The 13,388-nt window shown below is 41.6% G+C and overlaps 1 protein-coding gene across 2 annotated transcripts; it reads left to right on the top strand.

Moving 5' to 3' along the window:
* The first annotated feature begins 4,302 nt into the window (after positions 1-4,302).
* LOC129183355 (beta-1,3-galactosyltransferase 2-like) lies at positions 4,303-13,286 on the top strand. 2 transcript variants are annotated; one of them, XM_054780488.1, is made up of 3 exons: positions 4,303-4,449; positions 9,488-9,719; positions 9,795-13,286. In XM_054780488.1, the coding sequence occupies exons 1-3, from the start codon at positions 4,385-4,387 to the stop codon at positions 10,611-10,613; spliced, it is 1,116 nt and encodes a 371-aa protein (XP_054636463.1). In that variant the 5' UTR covers positions 4,303-4,384; the 3' UTR covers positions 10,614-13,286. The 2 variants fall into 2 exon arrangements, with proteins under 2 accessions (XP_054636463.1, XP_054636462.1); XM_054780487.1 differs by having other exon boundaries at positions 9,488-13,286.
* Positions 13,287-13,388: the final 102 nt, after the last annotated feature.

Raw genomic sequence — 13,388 nt, 5'->3', positions numbered from 1 at the left:
AATTCTGAAACTGCCTCTAAAGGACAATAGCTCGGTTGTGGGACAATTTGGCTGTTTTTGTCAAGACTATCTTTTCAGCAGGGTGCGTGGGTTTAACACCTCTGCCATCCCACTGTGAAAGTGATCCTGTATAAAGGGGGCCACTTAGTCAAGAATCACTGTCAACGGTCAGACTCCAAGATCCATGATGGCTGTTTCTGCGCTACACAATTCGAGTTTAATGAGCCAATCATCATAACCTCATGTCCGTAGGTTTCTGATACCGAGGACGAGGTCATGGGAAACCAGGCGGCCGCATCGACTGTCTGCAACAGCTTGGCTTTGCCACTCCTCACCAGCCAGACTCACCTGAATCACCACCTGTCCTACACGCCCCTGAAGAGGTCCAGGCATGGGGCTCCGCACACCTCGCCAGCCAGGTACCAGACTCACCTGAATCACCACCTGGCCTACAAGCTCTGGATTATAACAACATGATTCCTCCTTTTGAGGGAGAACAGACGAGGGAGAATGGTTTGACACACCCCCACTTCTCAGCTTTCCTGCAGCAGATGTCATATTTGTCTGTAAAACAGCAGTCCGTCACATCTTCTATAAGGTGCTACAGTGTCACATCCAGAAGTTCTCCGACGACACAGCCATCGTACAGGATGGTCATCAGGGACTTTGTCAGCTGGAGTAAGCTTAACCAGCTACAACTCAACACCAGCAAGACAAAGGAAATGATCATTAACTTCCAGAGGAAAACATCCCATTTCGCACCGGTGAACATCCAGGGAGCGGACATAGAGTTGGTAGACAGCTACAAATTCCTGGGTGTTCACCTTAACAACAAACTGGACTGGTCCGTCAACACCCACGCCCTCTACAAGAAGGGCCAGAGTCGCCTCCACCTGCTGAGGAGACTGAGGTCCTTTGGTGTGTGCAGGACTCTTTTACGGACCTTTTATGACTCTGTGGTGGCCTCAGCCATCTTCTACGCTGTGGGCTGCTGGAGAGGAGGCAGCACGGACAGGGACAGGAGCAGGATCAATAGACTGATCAGGAGAGCGAGCTCTGTCCTGGATGGTCCTCTGGACTCCGTGGAGGAAGTGGGGGAGAGAAGGATGTTGGCTAAGCTGACATCCATCATGGACAACACCTCTCACCCGCTACATGACACTGTGGGTTCCCTTAGCAGCTCCTTCAGCAGCAGACTGTTACACCCACGGTGTAAGAAGGAGAGGTTCCGCAGGTCCTTCATACCGACCGCTGTCAGGCTCTACAACACCTGCACCACCTGAACCATGTTGTAGTCACTATGTATTCTTTACACTGTATTCTTTACTTGCGTATCTTGCTTGCTGCTGTAACAAGTGAATTTCCCCGCTGTGGGATAAATAAAGTACAAATACAATACAATACAATACAGGAATATATGACGGAGGCTTGTCACGGCTGTCGACACAACCACCCCGATGAGATTCGACACATGTGTCTTTACATCAACAGCAATTTTTGGATCAGAGACCACTTTTACCCTTTAATCGCCAGGGTCTACACACGGTGATTTCTTCCGGCTATTTACCACGCGCTCACATTATTTGATACAGAACCCAACACCATCACTGTGAGAAACATGACAGAAGTTTTCTTAGCCAAGCTTCAGCTGGAACAAGACGCAACAGCCGAAGTCCCCATGCAGCTGTGAGGACGTCGGCTCGCATGCACCTCTGCCTCTACTGCGGGGAGCCAAGGCCATCACATCGTTAGCTGCCCAACTCGTCCTGCCAGAGGTATTCACTTTCCCCCCAGCCAAGTGTCATCGGGTTCCTCTTCGGCCTCGTCCACTCCACCTATGTTGAGTGAGTACCCCTCTTCTATTGACTCTGCTTCTGTCCGTCTGAAGAGACTACAGTTGTCCGGGACCTTGTCCAGCAGTGGACTTAACCTCAAGGTGTCTGCCCTCATTGACTCAGGGGCCGATGACTGTTTTTTGGACTCTGGTTTCGCTAAGACTCATGCCTTAAGATTAAATGTACACTCCTCACTTAAAGAGGTCCTCTCTCTAGATGGACGCCTTCTAGCTGTTGTAACTCACCAGACCAAATCACTCCGTTTTCACTTGTCCGGTAATCACCATGAGTCTGTTTCTTTATCATGCCTTGTTGGCACCTGTAGTTTTAGGTCTCCCATGGTTACGACTTCACAACCCAATTATCGATTGGTCTAAACCGGCTATTCTTAATTGGAGCACTTTTTGCCACGCCCACTGCTTGCACTCTGCTATCGTGTCTTCTCCAGTAACTAGTTGCTCCCCAGAGGAGATTAATTTAACTGGGGTGCCGGAGGAATATTATGATTTAAAGACAGTATTTACTAAAGTCAAGGCCAGTCTCTTCCTCTGCATCGCCCATATGACTGTGCCATTAAATTGTTGCCGGACGCAGCCCTGCCAAATTCCAAACTACATAACATTTCTGCTCCAGAGCAGCAGGCACTCAAGGACGACATCTCATCCTCTCTCGCAGCCGGTCTCATTAGTCCCTCTTCCTCACCAGTAGCGGCCGGCTTCTTTTTTGTCAAAAAGAAGGACAAGACACTCTGTCCTTGCATCGACTACGGCGGCCTAAATGATATAACCATTAAAAATAAGTATTCACTTCCGCTTATGGATTCACCCTTTGCCTCCCTTCACTCCACTACTGTCTTTTCCAAACGTGATCTACCACCTCATAAGGGTCAAGGAGGGGGACGAATGGAAGACGACCTTCAATACCAGAGTATCTTGTCATGCCTTTCGGTCTCACCAATGCACCCGCCGTGTTTCAAAGTCTTGTTAATGGTGTGTTGCGGGACATGTTGAACAGTTTCTGTTTTATTTACCTGGATGACATCTTGTTTTTTTTCCAGAAATTTGCAAGAACACACCCAGCACGTGCGTTTGATCCTGCAGAGGTTGTTGGAGAACCGCTTCTTCGTCAAAGCCGAGAAGTGCAAATTCCACACCTCTTCCGTCTGATGCCTGGGGTTCATAGTGGAGAAGGGTCAACTGCGTGTTGATCCCGCCAAGATCCAGGCGGTGGTTGAGTGGCCTTCTCGCACATCAAGAAAGCACTTGCCAACTTTTACGATTCATTTCTGACTACAGTACCAAGGCTACACCTCTCAGACGCCTTACATCGGTTAAGGTTCCGTTTGAATGGACCCCTGAGACAGAAAGCGTGTTTGTATTACTCAAAAGGTTATTTACTAGTGCTCCAGTGCTCACACATCCCGACCCCTCTCTCCAGTTTTTGGTAGAGGTGGATGAGTCAAGAGTGGGAGCCATCCTGTCCCAGCACTCCCCAGTCAACCAGAAGCTACACCCAAGTGCATTCTTCTCTTGTTGCCTCACACCTGCAAAGAGGAACTACGATGTTGGTAATAGGGAGTTGTTGGCCATCGTTCTCACGCTGAGGAGTGGAGGCACTAGCTGGAGAGCGACCATAATAACCTTGCCTACATTATTCCGTTTTTTTTTGTTGCTTATTTTATTTTGTCCACCACCTCATTACGTTTGGGCATTCACACGCAATGTCTCCAGACATTGCAATAATCTAGTTTTCAGTTTTATTATTTTAAAATAAATAATAATAATAATGGCCGCACGGTGGTCTAGTGGTTAGCACGTTGGCCAACACAGTAACAGCCTGGAGATCGGGAAGACCTGGGTTTGATTCTCCCTTGGGCATTTTGTGTGGAGTTTGCATGTTCTCCCCGTGTGCGCGTGGGTTTTCTCCGGGTACTCCGGCTTCCTCCCACATTCCAAAAACATGCAGGTGAGGTTAATTGGTGACTCTAAATTGTCCATAGGTATGAATGTGAGTGTGAATGGTTGTTTGTCTATATGTGCCCTGCCATTGGCTGGCGACCAGTCCAGGGTGTACCCCGCCTGTCCCCCGAAGTCAGCTGGGTTAGGCTCCAGCATGCCCCCGCGACCCTAATGAGGAAGAAGCGGTATAGAAAATGGATGGATGGATAATAATAATAATAAAAAAAAACCTCTACCTTGGAGGTTTTATCGCATATTTAATATGCATATTTAAATATAATAAATAAATACATGTTTAAGTGTAAGGCATCAAAAGTGTACTCTCCATTGAACTTATTTTAAGGATTTTTTTTAAAGTAAGAAAACAATTAAAAATTAATAAAAAACTATGCTCCACTTGGTTACTCTTCAATTTTTAAAACATTAAGTTGTCACAGCAGTCGCTGAATGTGTGTAGGTGTGTGTGTGTGCGTGTGTGTGTGCGTGCGTGTGTGTGGTTGGGTGATTACGTGACGGAGAGAAGTCACTTCACACGAATTGTGACTTGTAGCACACCTGGCTTCCACTGAAAAACAGAAGACAACTGGGTGGATGTTCTGGAGGACAAGCATGGAGGACCAGGAGGAGAAAGGTCCAAGTGGAAATAATGGATTAAGGTATATTACTTCATTATTTTTTCCCCCCACCCACATACATCGTATCAGAATTTCCTGGCAGTTTTGCTGGAGTGTTTAAACTTACTTTATCGCAGCAACGCAGCAAGAGAACAAATTGTTTTAATTTCAACCTTGTTCCGGAGGAATAGTTAAAGCGTAACGTTTCACTCTGTCTGTCTGTCTATGCCTGTCTGTCTATGTCTGTGTTTCTTAGCATGAAAACAGCATAAAACTGGTAATGAACGATCTGTTTGACATGAATTATTTGCCGTTTTGTTTGCTCTTTTCCTGTGTGAAAAGCAGCACCTGTACTGTCGCTGTGGAAAAAGTGATGGGCGGATCAATACCATAGATTAAATATCGACACTACCGATACTGGTTTCCACGTTCATAGTACAATAGAGATATTTTACCATGTTTCATGGAGATGCGTGTTTGAGAGAAGCAGTTAGATATCACAAGACACGCTCTATCTAAGAAATAGAATTTTAAAACGGCTACTTAATGATCAGTGATCTGCAGGCAGGGGAGGCAGCATCACCTGTCATGATTAAAAAAAACCCAAAGCGAATAATGACAACATCAAATGATTATTAATACTTGTCCATTGAACTGTATTGTAAATGTATTTTCTGTATGATTCAAATCGCTTTAAACATTTTTAAAAAATGGCTGAATTTGCACATTTCCTGTTCAAATGCAGGGCAGAAACCTAAAATAAGCCCTGCCTACCACCAGTGGACTGAGCTGGATCATGGCGCGTGCCAGTGACGTGCGGTCAGGGGTGTCACAATGAAAACTCAATTTTTTTTTAAAAACAAATGACATAAAATAAACATTACTTGTCCATTGAACTGTTTTCTAAAATGTAGGATTCCAATCGTTTCAATCAGCGAGGGGTGATTGTATTTATTTTATGTTATTATTCGTTTTTTTTTTTTTTTTATCATGACAGGTGAGCCTGCCTCTCCTGACTGCACGTCACTGATTATAGAGTATCATCTATTTTAAAGGTTCACCTTTACTTTACACCTCTTTCGTCCATTAGAGGTCAGGCTTTAACATGAACAAATGTTTATCTTGCACCCCACAATATCAGAAGTTCCTCTCAGTTTGCAGCACTGCATGTCATTGCTATAAAAAAATGCAGGTTTAACGTACAGCGATCCCTCACAACATTGCGATTTGATGATCGCTCCCTCGCTATATTGCGTTTTTTCTCAGAAATGAATAAATGATTACTCTTTTGTAGTAGACTACGGTCTATTGTTAGTCAAAACATATTGAAATACAAGTGATATGTAGTATTCTGGTCAGTAGGTGGCAGTAATGACACAAAACATTGAGACATTACATTACCTTAACACTACATGAAGTCATGAAGTCAGCCATGGCATGCCCGACATGATAGAGTGAAAAAAGTTGTCCTCCCATTCCGTGTGGAAGTGGTACATTTTTGGCTTCTTAAGTTTCGTTTCCAATGTGTGTAAACAATGAATAATAGGAGTGTGAAGGTGATTATAGGCGTGCTATTTCACATCTGCAGGGCTCTATTATATGCTAAATGTTAAAAACTGTATTTAGAAAGAGATAAACAGGTTGTCTATGCTCTATAAGAAAAAAATCCATTTATTAACATTAAATCATATTGTGGAAATTCATTTAACCGCTATAAATAAGGGACTGTTTACTGTTTACTGCCCTCACACAGCAGGTTTTACAGTCTCTAGACCCAGTGGACACAATTGTCTTCCTGTCACCTTGACATTACATGATGGAGCCCAGAAGCGTCCTAAAATGTCTACTGGACTTTCATCTAGCATTCTTTTCTAGTCGTATATATATTTTAAATTTTAGTAACCTTTTAAATTTGTGTGAAAATATAATTTAAAGCTATGTACTAATATTTAATTATATTGGAATATATATTTTGGTACTTTAATTCCGTTAACGTCATATGCCGATACTTGCTGTTAAACGCCGATCCCCTTCGCCGATCAGCTCCGCCCCCATTGCTGCAGCCAGCCTATAGTGACCATCTACAACCCACTTGCCCTACACAAACCCCAAACAAGCATATCTGCTGTGTCGGACTTGCTGTCATTGTGAGAGTGATATAAGTTTTGCACTCTGCAAAACATGCCTTAAAAAGCTTTAGTTCGGTTCGGTGCAGCATTTGGGGGGCGGGCACTCGGCAGGATGTAGTGAGTTTTCGCGGCTCGCGATTTGGTCGTCGGTTGGGCCGCAGCTAATTAGCCAACACGCAGGACACGTGCCCGTGATAGCCCGAACAGTGGTTGGATTCGCCGGACTAGCGTCGGCGGCGGTGGAGGAAACCGGGTTTGCAGACTGCCTGAGGTCCTGCTGGATGCTCTTGCATCCAAAGTCTCCTTAAAGCAGGCGCCTGATCCTCTAAGTTTCACCAGTGATTTTGAAAAAGGTAGTCAAATATGTTTTTGTCTAAATTTTATGGTTCCCCTTTCATATCATGTGGCCCAGCGGCCACCAACACACACACACACATCTACTGTATATACAGTGGTGTGAAAAAGTATTTGCCCCTTCCTGATTTTTTATTTTGCATGTTTGTCACACTTGTTGTTTCAGATCATCAAACAAATTTAAATATTAGGCAATGACAACACAACTGAACAAAAATGCAGTTTTTAAATGAAACTTTATTATTAAGGCAGAAAAAAAATCCAACCCTACATGGTCCTGTGTGAAAAAGTGATTGCCCCCCCATTAAAACATAACTTCACTGGGATAAATTGAGATCTATCAATCTGGAAAAGGTTATAAAGCCATTTCTAAAGCTTTGGGACTCCAGCGAACCACAGTGAGAGCCATTATCCACATATAGCGAAAACATGGAACAGTAGTACACTTCTCATTACTATTTTTGATTATATCAATTATCGACAATAATTTGTAGCACAATTATCGACCAGCAAAATGTATTATCGTGACAGGCCTAGTGATGTATAATTTGATGTACTGAAATGTGTGTTTTTAGTGTTTTAGGTTTAATTTTTACCTGAGATCATATTTCTCCTCTCTTGTAGAAACGCATCGTATGACATTTTTGAGTAGCAGGTTATTGTTTGCTTTATGCATAACTTACACAGCTTAGGGGCACCTGAGGGTATTTTCAAAGAAAAACGAATCGGCTCCCAAAGACGCGAGCCGGCATGATAGCACCCTAAACGATGACTCTAACTCTAACCCTAATCACCTAATAGTGGAGGTTTTGTGATTAACAGTCAAAAACACAAGGAAAAACTAATCGGCATACAAAAACAGCGGAGAATTTTAATGGTGTGAATGCGATATGCATTCATCACTGCGATCGACCCATCACTACGTGCAGCTTAGGAGGGGCACCTGAGGGAATCTTCAAAGAAAAGGCTCACACCGTATGGCGTAGACCAAAAAATTTGCAGGAAAAGAAATTTTCCTATGATTTGAACATTCTGTCTTCTATGTGGTCCGAATTGGTTGAAAAATGTTGAAAAATTCCCCCATAATAGTAAAAAAAAAGTCTCGGAAAATGGGGAATTGTGGAAAATCAGGAACATGTTTTAAACAGCAAAAATGGTACGTAACTATTCCCAAATGAGCTGAATAATTTGATGCTTGAATGGTTTGAATTGGTTGAAAATTTAAGGAGTCAGATGTCAAAAAATGGCGGAATAATAACAATAATAATAAAATAAGAATAAGAATAATTTTAAAAAAAAATTGAGAATTTTAATGGTGTTAATGCGATACGCATTCACACCAATAATAAAGAAAAAACATGGTGGAGAATCTTATAAGATTACAGTATATTACAATTACAGTATATTTTTATTTTAATAACATTTTCTTATTGTTTTAAAGCCCACTTTGTATGATCAAAATAAAAAAAAGTGAACATATAATTTAAAAATGAAAATAACTTATTATATTAAATTATTTTCTCATTTTAGTAACTTTTTCAAATGTAAAAATGTCTATTTAGAAACAATAAAATAAAATGAATACATAAACATGTGAACATTTAAAGAAAAAAGGTATACAAAAATGCTTCCATCATATTAAATGATATTTTTTTACTTGAGTAAATTACCCACAGTAAAAAAATAAATATATCATGTATTGTAAAAATGTAAAAATGTCTGTACATTGCATGTACAGCAGTTTTATGTTATTTGAGTAACCTTTTCACTATATAAACATGACTGTATTTATTGTAAATATAATTTTTAAAATGTGAAAATATAATAAAAAATGTATAGAAACATTTTTTTCCCATTATCATTATCAGCTTTTGCACAGGGTGCAAAACAGGATCATGACAGCAGCTTCTACAATAGCTGCATGAGCTAGCTCGTTATAGCGAGCTATTTTAAAATACAACCAACAAATAACAGGCTAATGTAGCTTCGCTCTCTAATCATTGTCTAACCAGTCATGAAATGCAATAGTTTGCGGTAAAGTGTGACATCTGTGTTTACTGGACGCAGTGCAAAAGTGACTCCACAATATGCAGCAGAGAAAGTAAAGCGTAAATGTCGATTTTAGCACATATTAAGTAATTCTGATGTTTGGTGTTGCTTTAGCTATTGCTGAGATCAAGCTGTTTTATCTGGTATGTAGGAGTAAGAAAAAATGTGGTACAGCCCATCACAAGTGTGACAAGATATTCCTCTACTGTATGTATGTACACTTTTAGCCCCCCAGTGGAAGGAGCTGGTACTGCAGCCCTGCCTGCCTTTATTCAACATGTCTACATTTTAATGTTGCACTTTCAAGGTGTCAACATTTGACATTGTAATTTGGGAAGGGAATAAACAGGAACCTTCCCAATAAACATGAACCTTGGAGTGGACCTTGGCATCCACGCTAATACGAGCACAACATGACACATCTGGAGTTCACCATGGCAACAACAGGAGTAGTTTCTCAAATAATGACTCCAAAGTCGAGTGATTTCCGTTGGACAGTGAATCTATACTGCCATACAAGCTGTACACTGGCTGTTTTTGTTTTACAGACAGCTCACAATGAGTCCTCATCATGTTCCTCCAAAAAAGATTCAGTCCTGGTTCCGGTTCCTACTCCTGCTGAGTGTGGCACTATTTTTCCTGTGTTACGTCCACTCCATTAATTCTCCATCCTGGTGGGAGAACTCTCTTCTCCGTGAGCACTACCAGAGGTTGATGAACCACACCTATCAGGTCCAACGCCCTCCTTCTTACCGGGTCCACCCAAAGCATCTATTGAAAGTAGACAACCAATTTCCTACCACCACTACCACCACTAACACCACTAACACCACTACCCCCACTCACTACCACCAGGCCTACCCGCGGAACTATCGTTTCATCATGGATGTCGGCGATGTGTGCAAGAACAACACGCCCTTTCTGGTGCTCATGGTTCCCGTGTCACCTGGAAATGTGGAAGCCCGGGACGCCATCCGCCGCACGTGGGGCAAAGAGAATGTGGTCCAGGGTGAGAGGGTCCGGACGCTCTTTATGCTGGGCCTGGCTGGAGGTGCAGTGCAGCAGCAGAAGGTGCTTCAGGAGAGCAAACTGCACTGCGACCTGATCCAGAGCAACTTTGTAGACACTTATGTCAATCTGACCATCAAGACCATGGTCATCATGGAGTGGTTGGCCACACGCTGCCCTATGGCCACCTACGCCATGAAGGTGGACTCGGACATGTTCCTCAACATCGACAACCTGGTGTTGATGCTGCAAAGGCCCGGTATCCCCAAAACCAACTACCTGACCGGGATGATCATGTGGGACATACCAGTCATCCGCCAAAAGAGCTCCAAGTGGTACGTCCCTGAGGAGCTCTACCCAAATCCCAAATACCCCACATACACTCTGGGCATGGGGTACGTCTTCTCCAATGATCTCCCACGCAAGTTTGTGGACATCTCCAAAACCATCACTCCGTTCAACATTGAGGACGCTTACATTGGAATGTGCATGAGCAAGTTGGGACTGGCGCCCACGCCGCCGCCCGATAGATGGCAGTTCCGGACCTATAACACCAAATACAATCGCTGTGAATACTCCAGGATCATCACCTACATCCTTGGGTCGCCTCAGGAGCTGGTCAACTACTGGATGGACCTCAAGAGTAAGCCTGGACCGCCTTGTTGAAGCATATAGGAGAGTTCTGTGAATCTCAATGATGAAACGGAATACAGCATCTGTCACCCAGTGACTGTGCTTGACACTTGTATGGAATATTTGTCAGTCTGCGACGATTACTTCCAACACAACAGGGCAGGAGATGTGAGTCTCAGGTGTTTAACTTTACTTTCCTGAAATACTCATCTCGCCTCTGATACTCTCCCCAGAGGTGGCACATAGTGGTGCTTTTCCCACTGGCCAGCGACACAGGAGGATGACAAGAGTTTATCAAAGGGAATTACTCAAAAGGTGGAACATTTCCAAGGAATTATCAAGAATTATGTGGGAATTTCAAGGTCCCCTGTTATGCAAATGTTACTATTTAATGATGTTCTTTCTAACTAAAATGTGACCCTAGGCTGCGCTGTGTAAAAAGACAGTGAATATTATTATATTCACATATTTATCGATACGGACTTTAAGAAAAGGAAGAAATGTGATGTTCCGCTTCTACAGGAGAAAGTTTGCGGAGCAGCGTGTACCACAAGCAGCCCCTAGTGGCCACTGAGCGTATAGGTGAAATGTCACATTTTTATTCCATATACCAGGGATGTCCAAAGTGTGGCCTGTGTCTGTTTTTTAATGGCCTGCGGCACATCCAAACAATATCATTGAACTAGAAAGCTAAAAAAACAACAACAACAGCAAAAATTTAAAAATCTGTAAATATTTTACAAAGATGAAGTCAAAATATTAAGAAAAAAAAGTTGTGATCTAACGATAATTGTACAAGAAATCAGTTGTAATATTATGAGGCCACACGGTGGCCTTGTGGTTAGCATGTGGGCTGGGTTCGAATCTCCGTTCAAATCTTTGTGTGCCGTTTGCATGTTCTCCCCATGGGTTTTCTCGGGGTACTCCGGTTTCCTCCCACATTCCAAAAACATGCATGTTAGGTTAATTGGTGACTCTAAATTGTCCATAGGTATGAATGTGAGTGTGAATGGTTGTTTGTCTAAGTGTGCCCTGTGATTGGCTGGCGACCAGTCCAGGGTGTACCCTCCATCTCACTCCAGCGACCCTAGTGAGGATAGGCGGCATAGAAAATGAATGTATGGATGGAAGACATTATTTTACTTAAGTTGTAATATTATGAAAAATAAACAAACCAACGAATAATGTTGTAAATTGTGGAAAATTAGCTAGTTACTAGAATAAAGTCAAAATAGCACGGAAATAAAGTCGTATTTACGAGAAGAAAATTTACCAGAAGAAAAGTTGAAATAGTTGGAAAATTTAACAAAATCCCCCCCCAGCAGGAATGGAAAAAAAAATTGTTGCAATTTTACAAAAATAAAGTAAAATTATTAAGAGAAAAAAGTCGTATTAAAACAAGAAAAAAAGTCACAATTTCACCAGAATAAACTCGTAATGTTATGAGGAAAAATAAAGCCATTTTAGTAGCTTATGCTAAAACTAGTATAGTAAAATAACATTTTTTTTTAAATATTTCGACTAAATAGTTGAAATATTAAAGATTAAAGAAGTTCTTTAAAATAAAAATTAGGTTGGGGAAAAAGTTAGAATATTATGGGAATAAAGTCATAATATTATAAAAAGAAAATGTACAAAGATTATTTAAGAAGAATGTTGAAATATTTGGAAAATGTAAAAAAAAAAAAAACAGCAAACATGGCAAAAAGAGCAAAGGCCAAAGTTAATAATAATAATAATTATGATTATTATTGTTATTATTATTAATAACAGTGAGGAGCCCTAACAGTATCCCTGTGCACAAACGTGTTTACAACCTCTCTGTGGTGTTTTGGGTGCCTTTTTCAAACACTTGAAGTTGGATTTTCCCAACTGGGTAAAAATGGTAACTGGATGAATAAATAGTATGTGAGACAAGCAGCACCATTTCCCCTACACTGAGCGTGTGACTTGAGCTTATTGTTATTTATTGTTCCGCAGGCCTTTTCAGAGTTAGGTGGTCCGCAAGTTTTTTAAATGACAAAGTGGTTACATGCATGGCGGGTACGTGCAGCACTTCCACGCTAACAAAGTGCTGTTTGGGCCTGTAACGTGAAGGAAGGTGTCCACTAGGGGGAGTAGACAGCAATATGAAGGATATTTGGAGAAGGATCAGCAAGTCAGGGTCCATTTCCGTAAAAGCATTCTTTTTACAAAGACAAGCTTGTGAGTAATAGCTGCAGTAAGCGTAAAAGGATAGCATACAAATGCTATTACATAATACAGACACTGGAGAAAGAAAGGGAGAACAAAAAAACAATGCAACAAGTTTTCTTTTACAGAGTAAGTACGCCTTTATGTACTTAATGAATAATAAAGTGGACTGAAGTAACAATAATCATGCAAACATAAAAAGGAAGGTGGCAGCTCAAATGGCATGCACTAAATTAGTGTGTTTATTAACTTTAAAACGAAAGTGAAATGTTTGTGTCTGTCTGTATAACCATGAATAAAATGTTTTTATGAGTGAAATTGTGGTTACTCCTCTTTCGTCCAATAGAGGGCAGGCTTTAACAAGATAAAATGTTTCCCCAATCCAATAATATCAGAAGCCCCTCTCAATTTGCATACAGGTCAAAGCTACAAACATGGAAGTTGCCCTCACACAGCAGGTGTTACGGTAATATAATCTCTGGACCCTACAGACACAATTGTCCTCTTTGTCTTGCTGACATTATTACATGATCAAGCCCTGCAGTCCACTGGTCTTTCCCTTAGCATGATTTAGTAGTATGTACTGTATATATATTTTTTTAATTTGAGTAAGTT

Source organism: Dunckerocampus dactyliophorus, chromosome 6 (assembly GCF_027744805.1).
Source record: "Dunckerocampus dactyliophorus isolate RoL2022-P2 chromosome 6, RoL_Ddac_1.1, whole genome shotgun sequence".
NCBI classification, from domain to species: domain Eukaryota; kingdom Metazoa; phylum Chordata; class Actinopteri; order Syngnathiformes; family Syngnathidae; genus Dunckerocampus; species Dunckerocampus dactyliophorus.
The sequence above is the reverse complement of the archived record's forward strand: the minus strand, read 5'-3'. Positions and strand labels throughout refer to the sequence as shown.

Excerpts from the sequence above, each read along its gene's own strand:
- LOC129183355 (XM_054780487.1), top strand. The coding sequence starts at position 4,385 with ATGTTCTGGAGGACAAGCATGGAGGACCAGGAGGAGAAAGGTCCAAGT. Across the intron at positions 4,450-9,487 it reads AGTGGAAATAATGGATTAAG|ACAGCTCACAATGAGTCCTC; the intron begins GTATATTACTTC and ends TTTGTTTTACAG.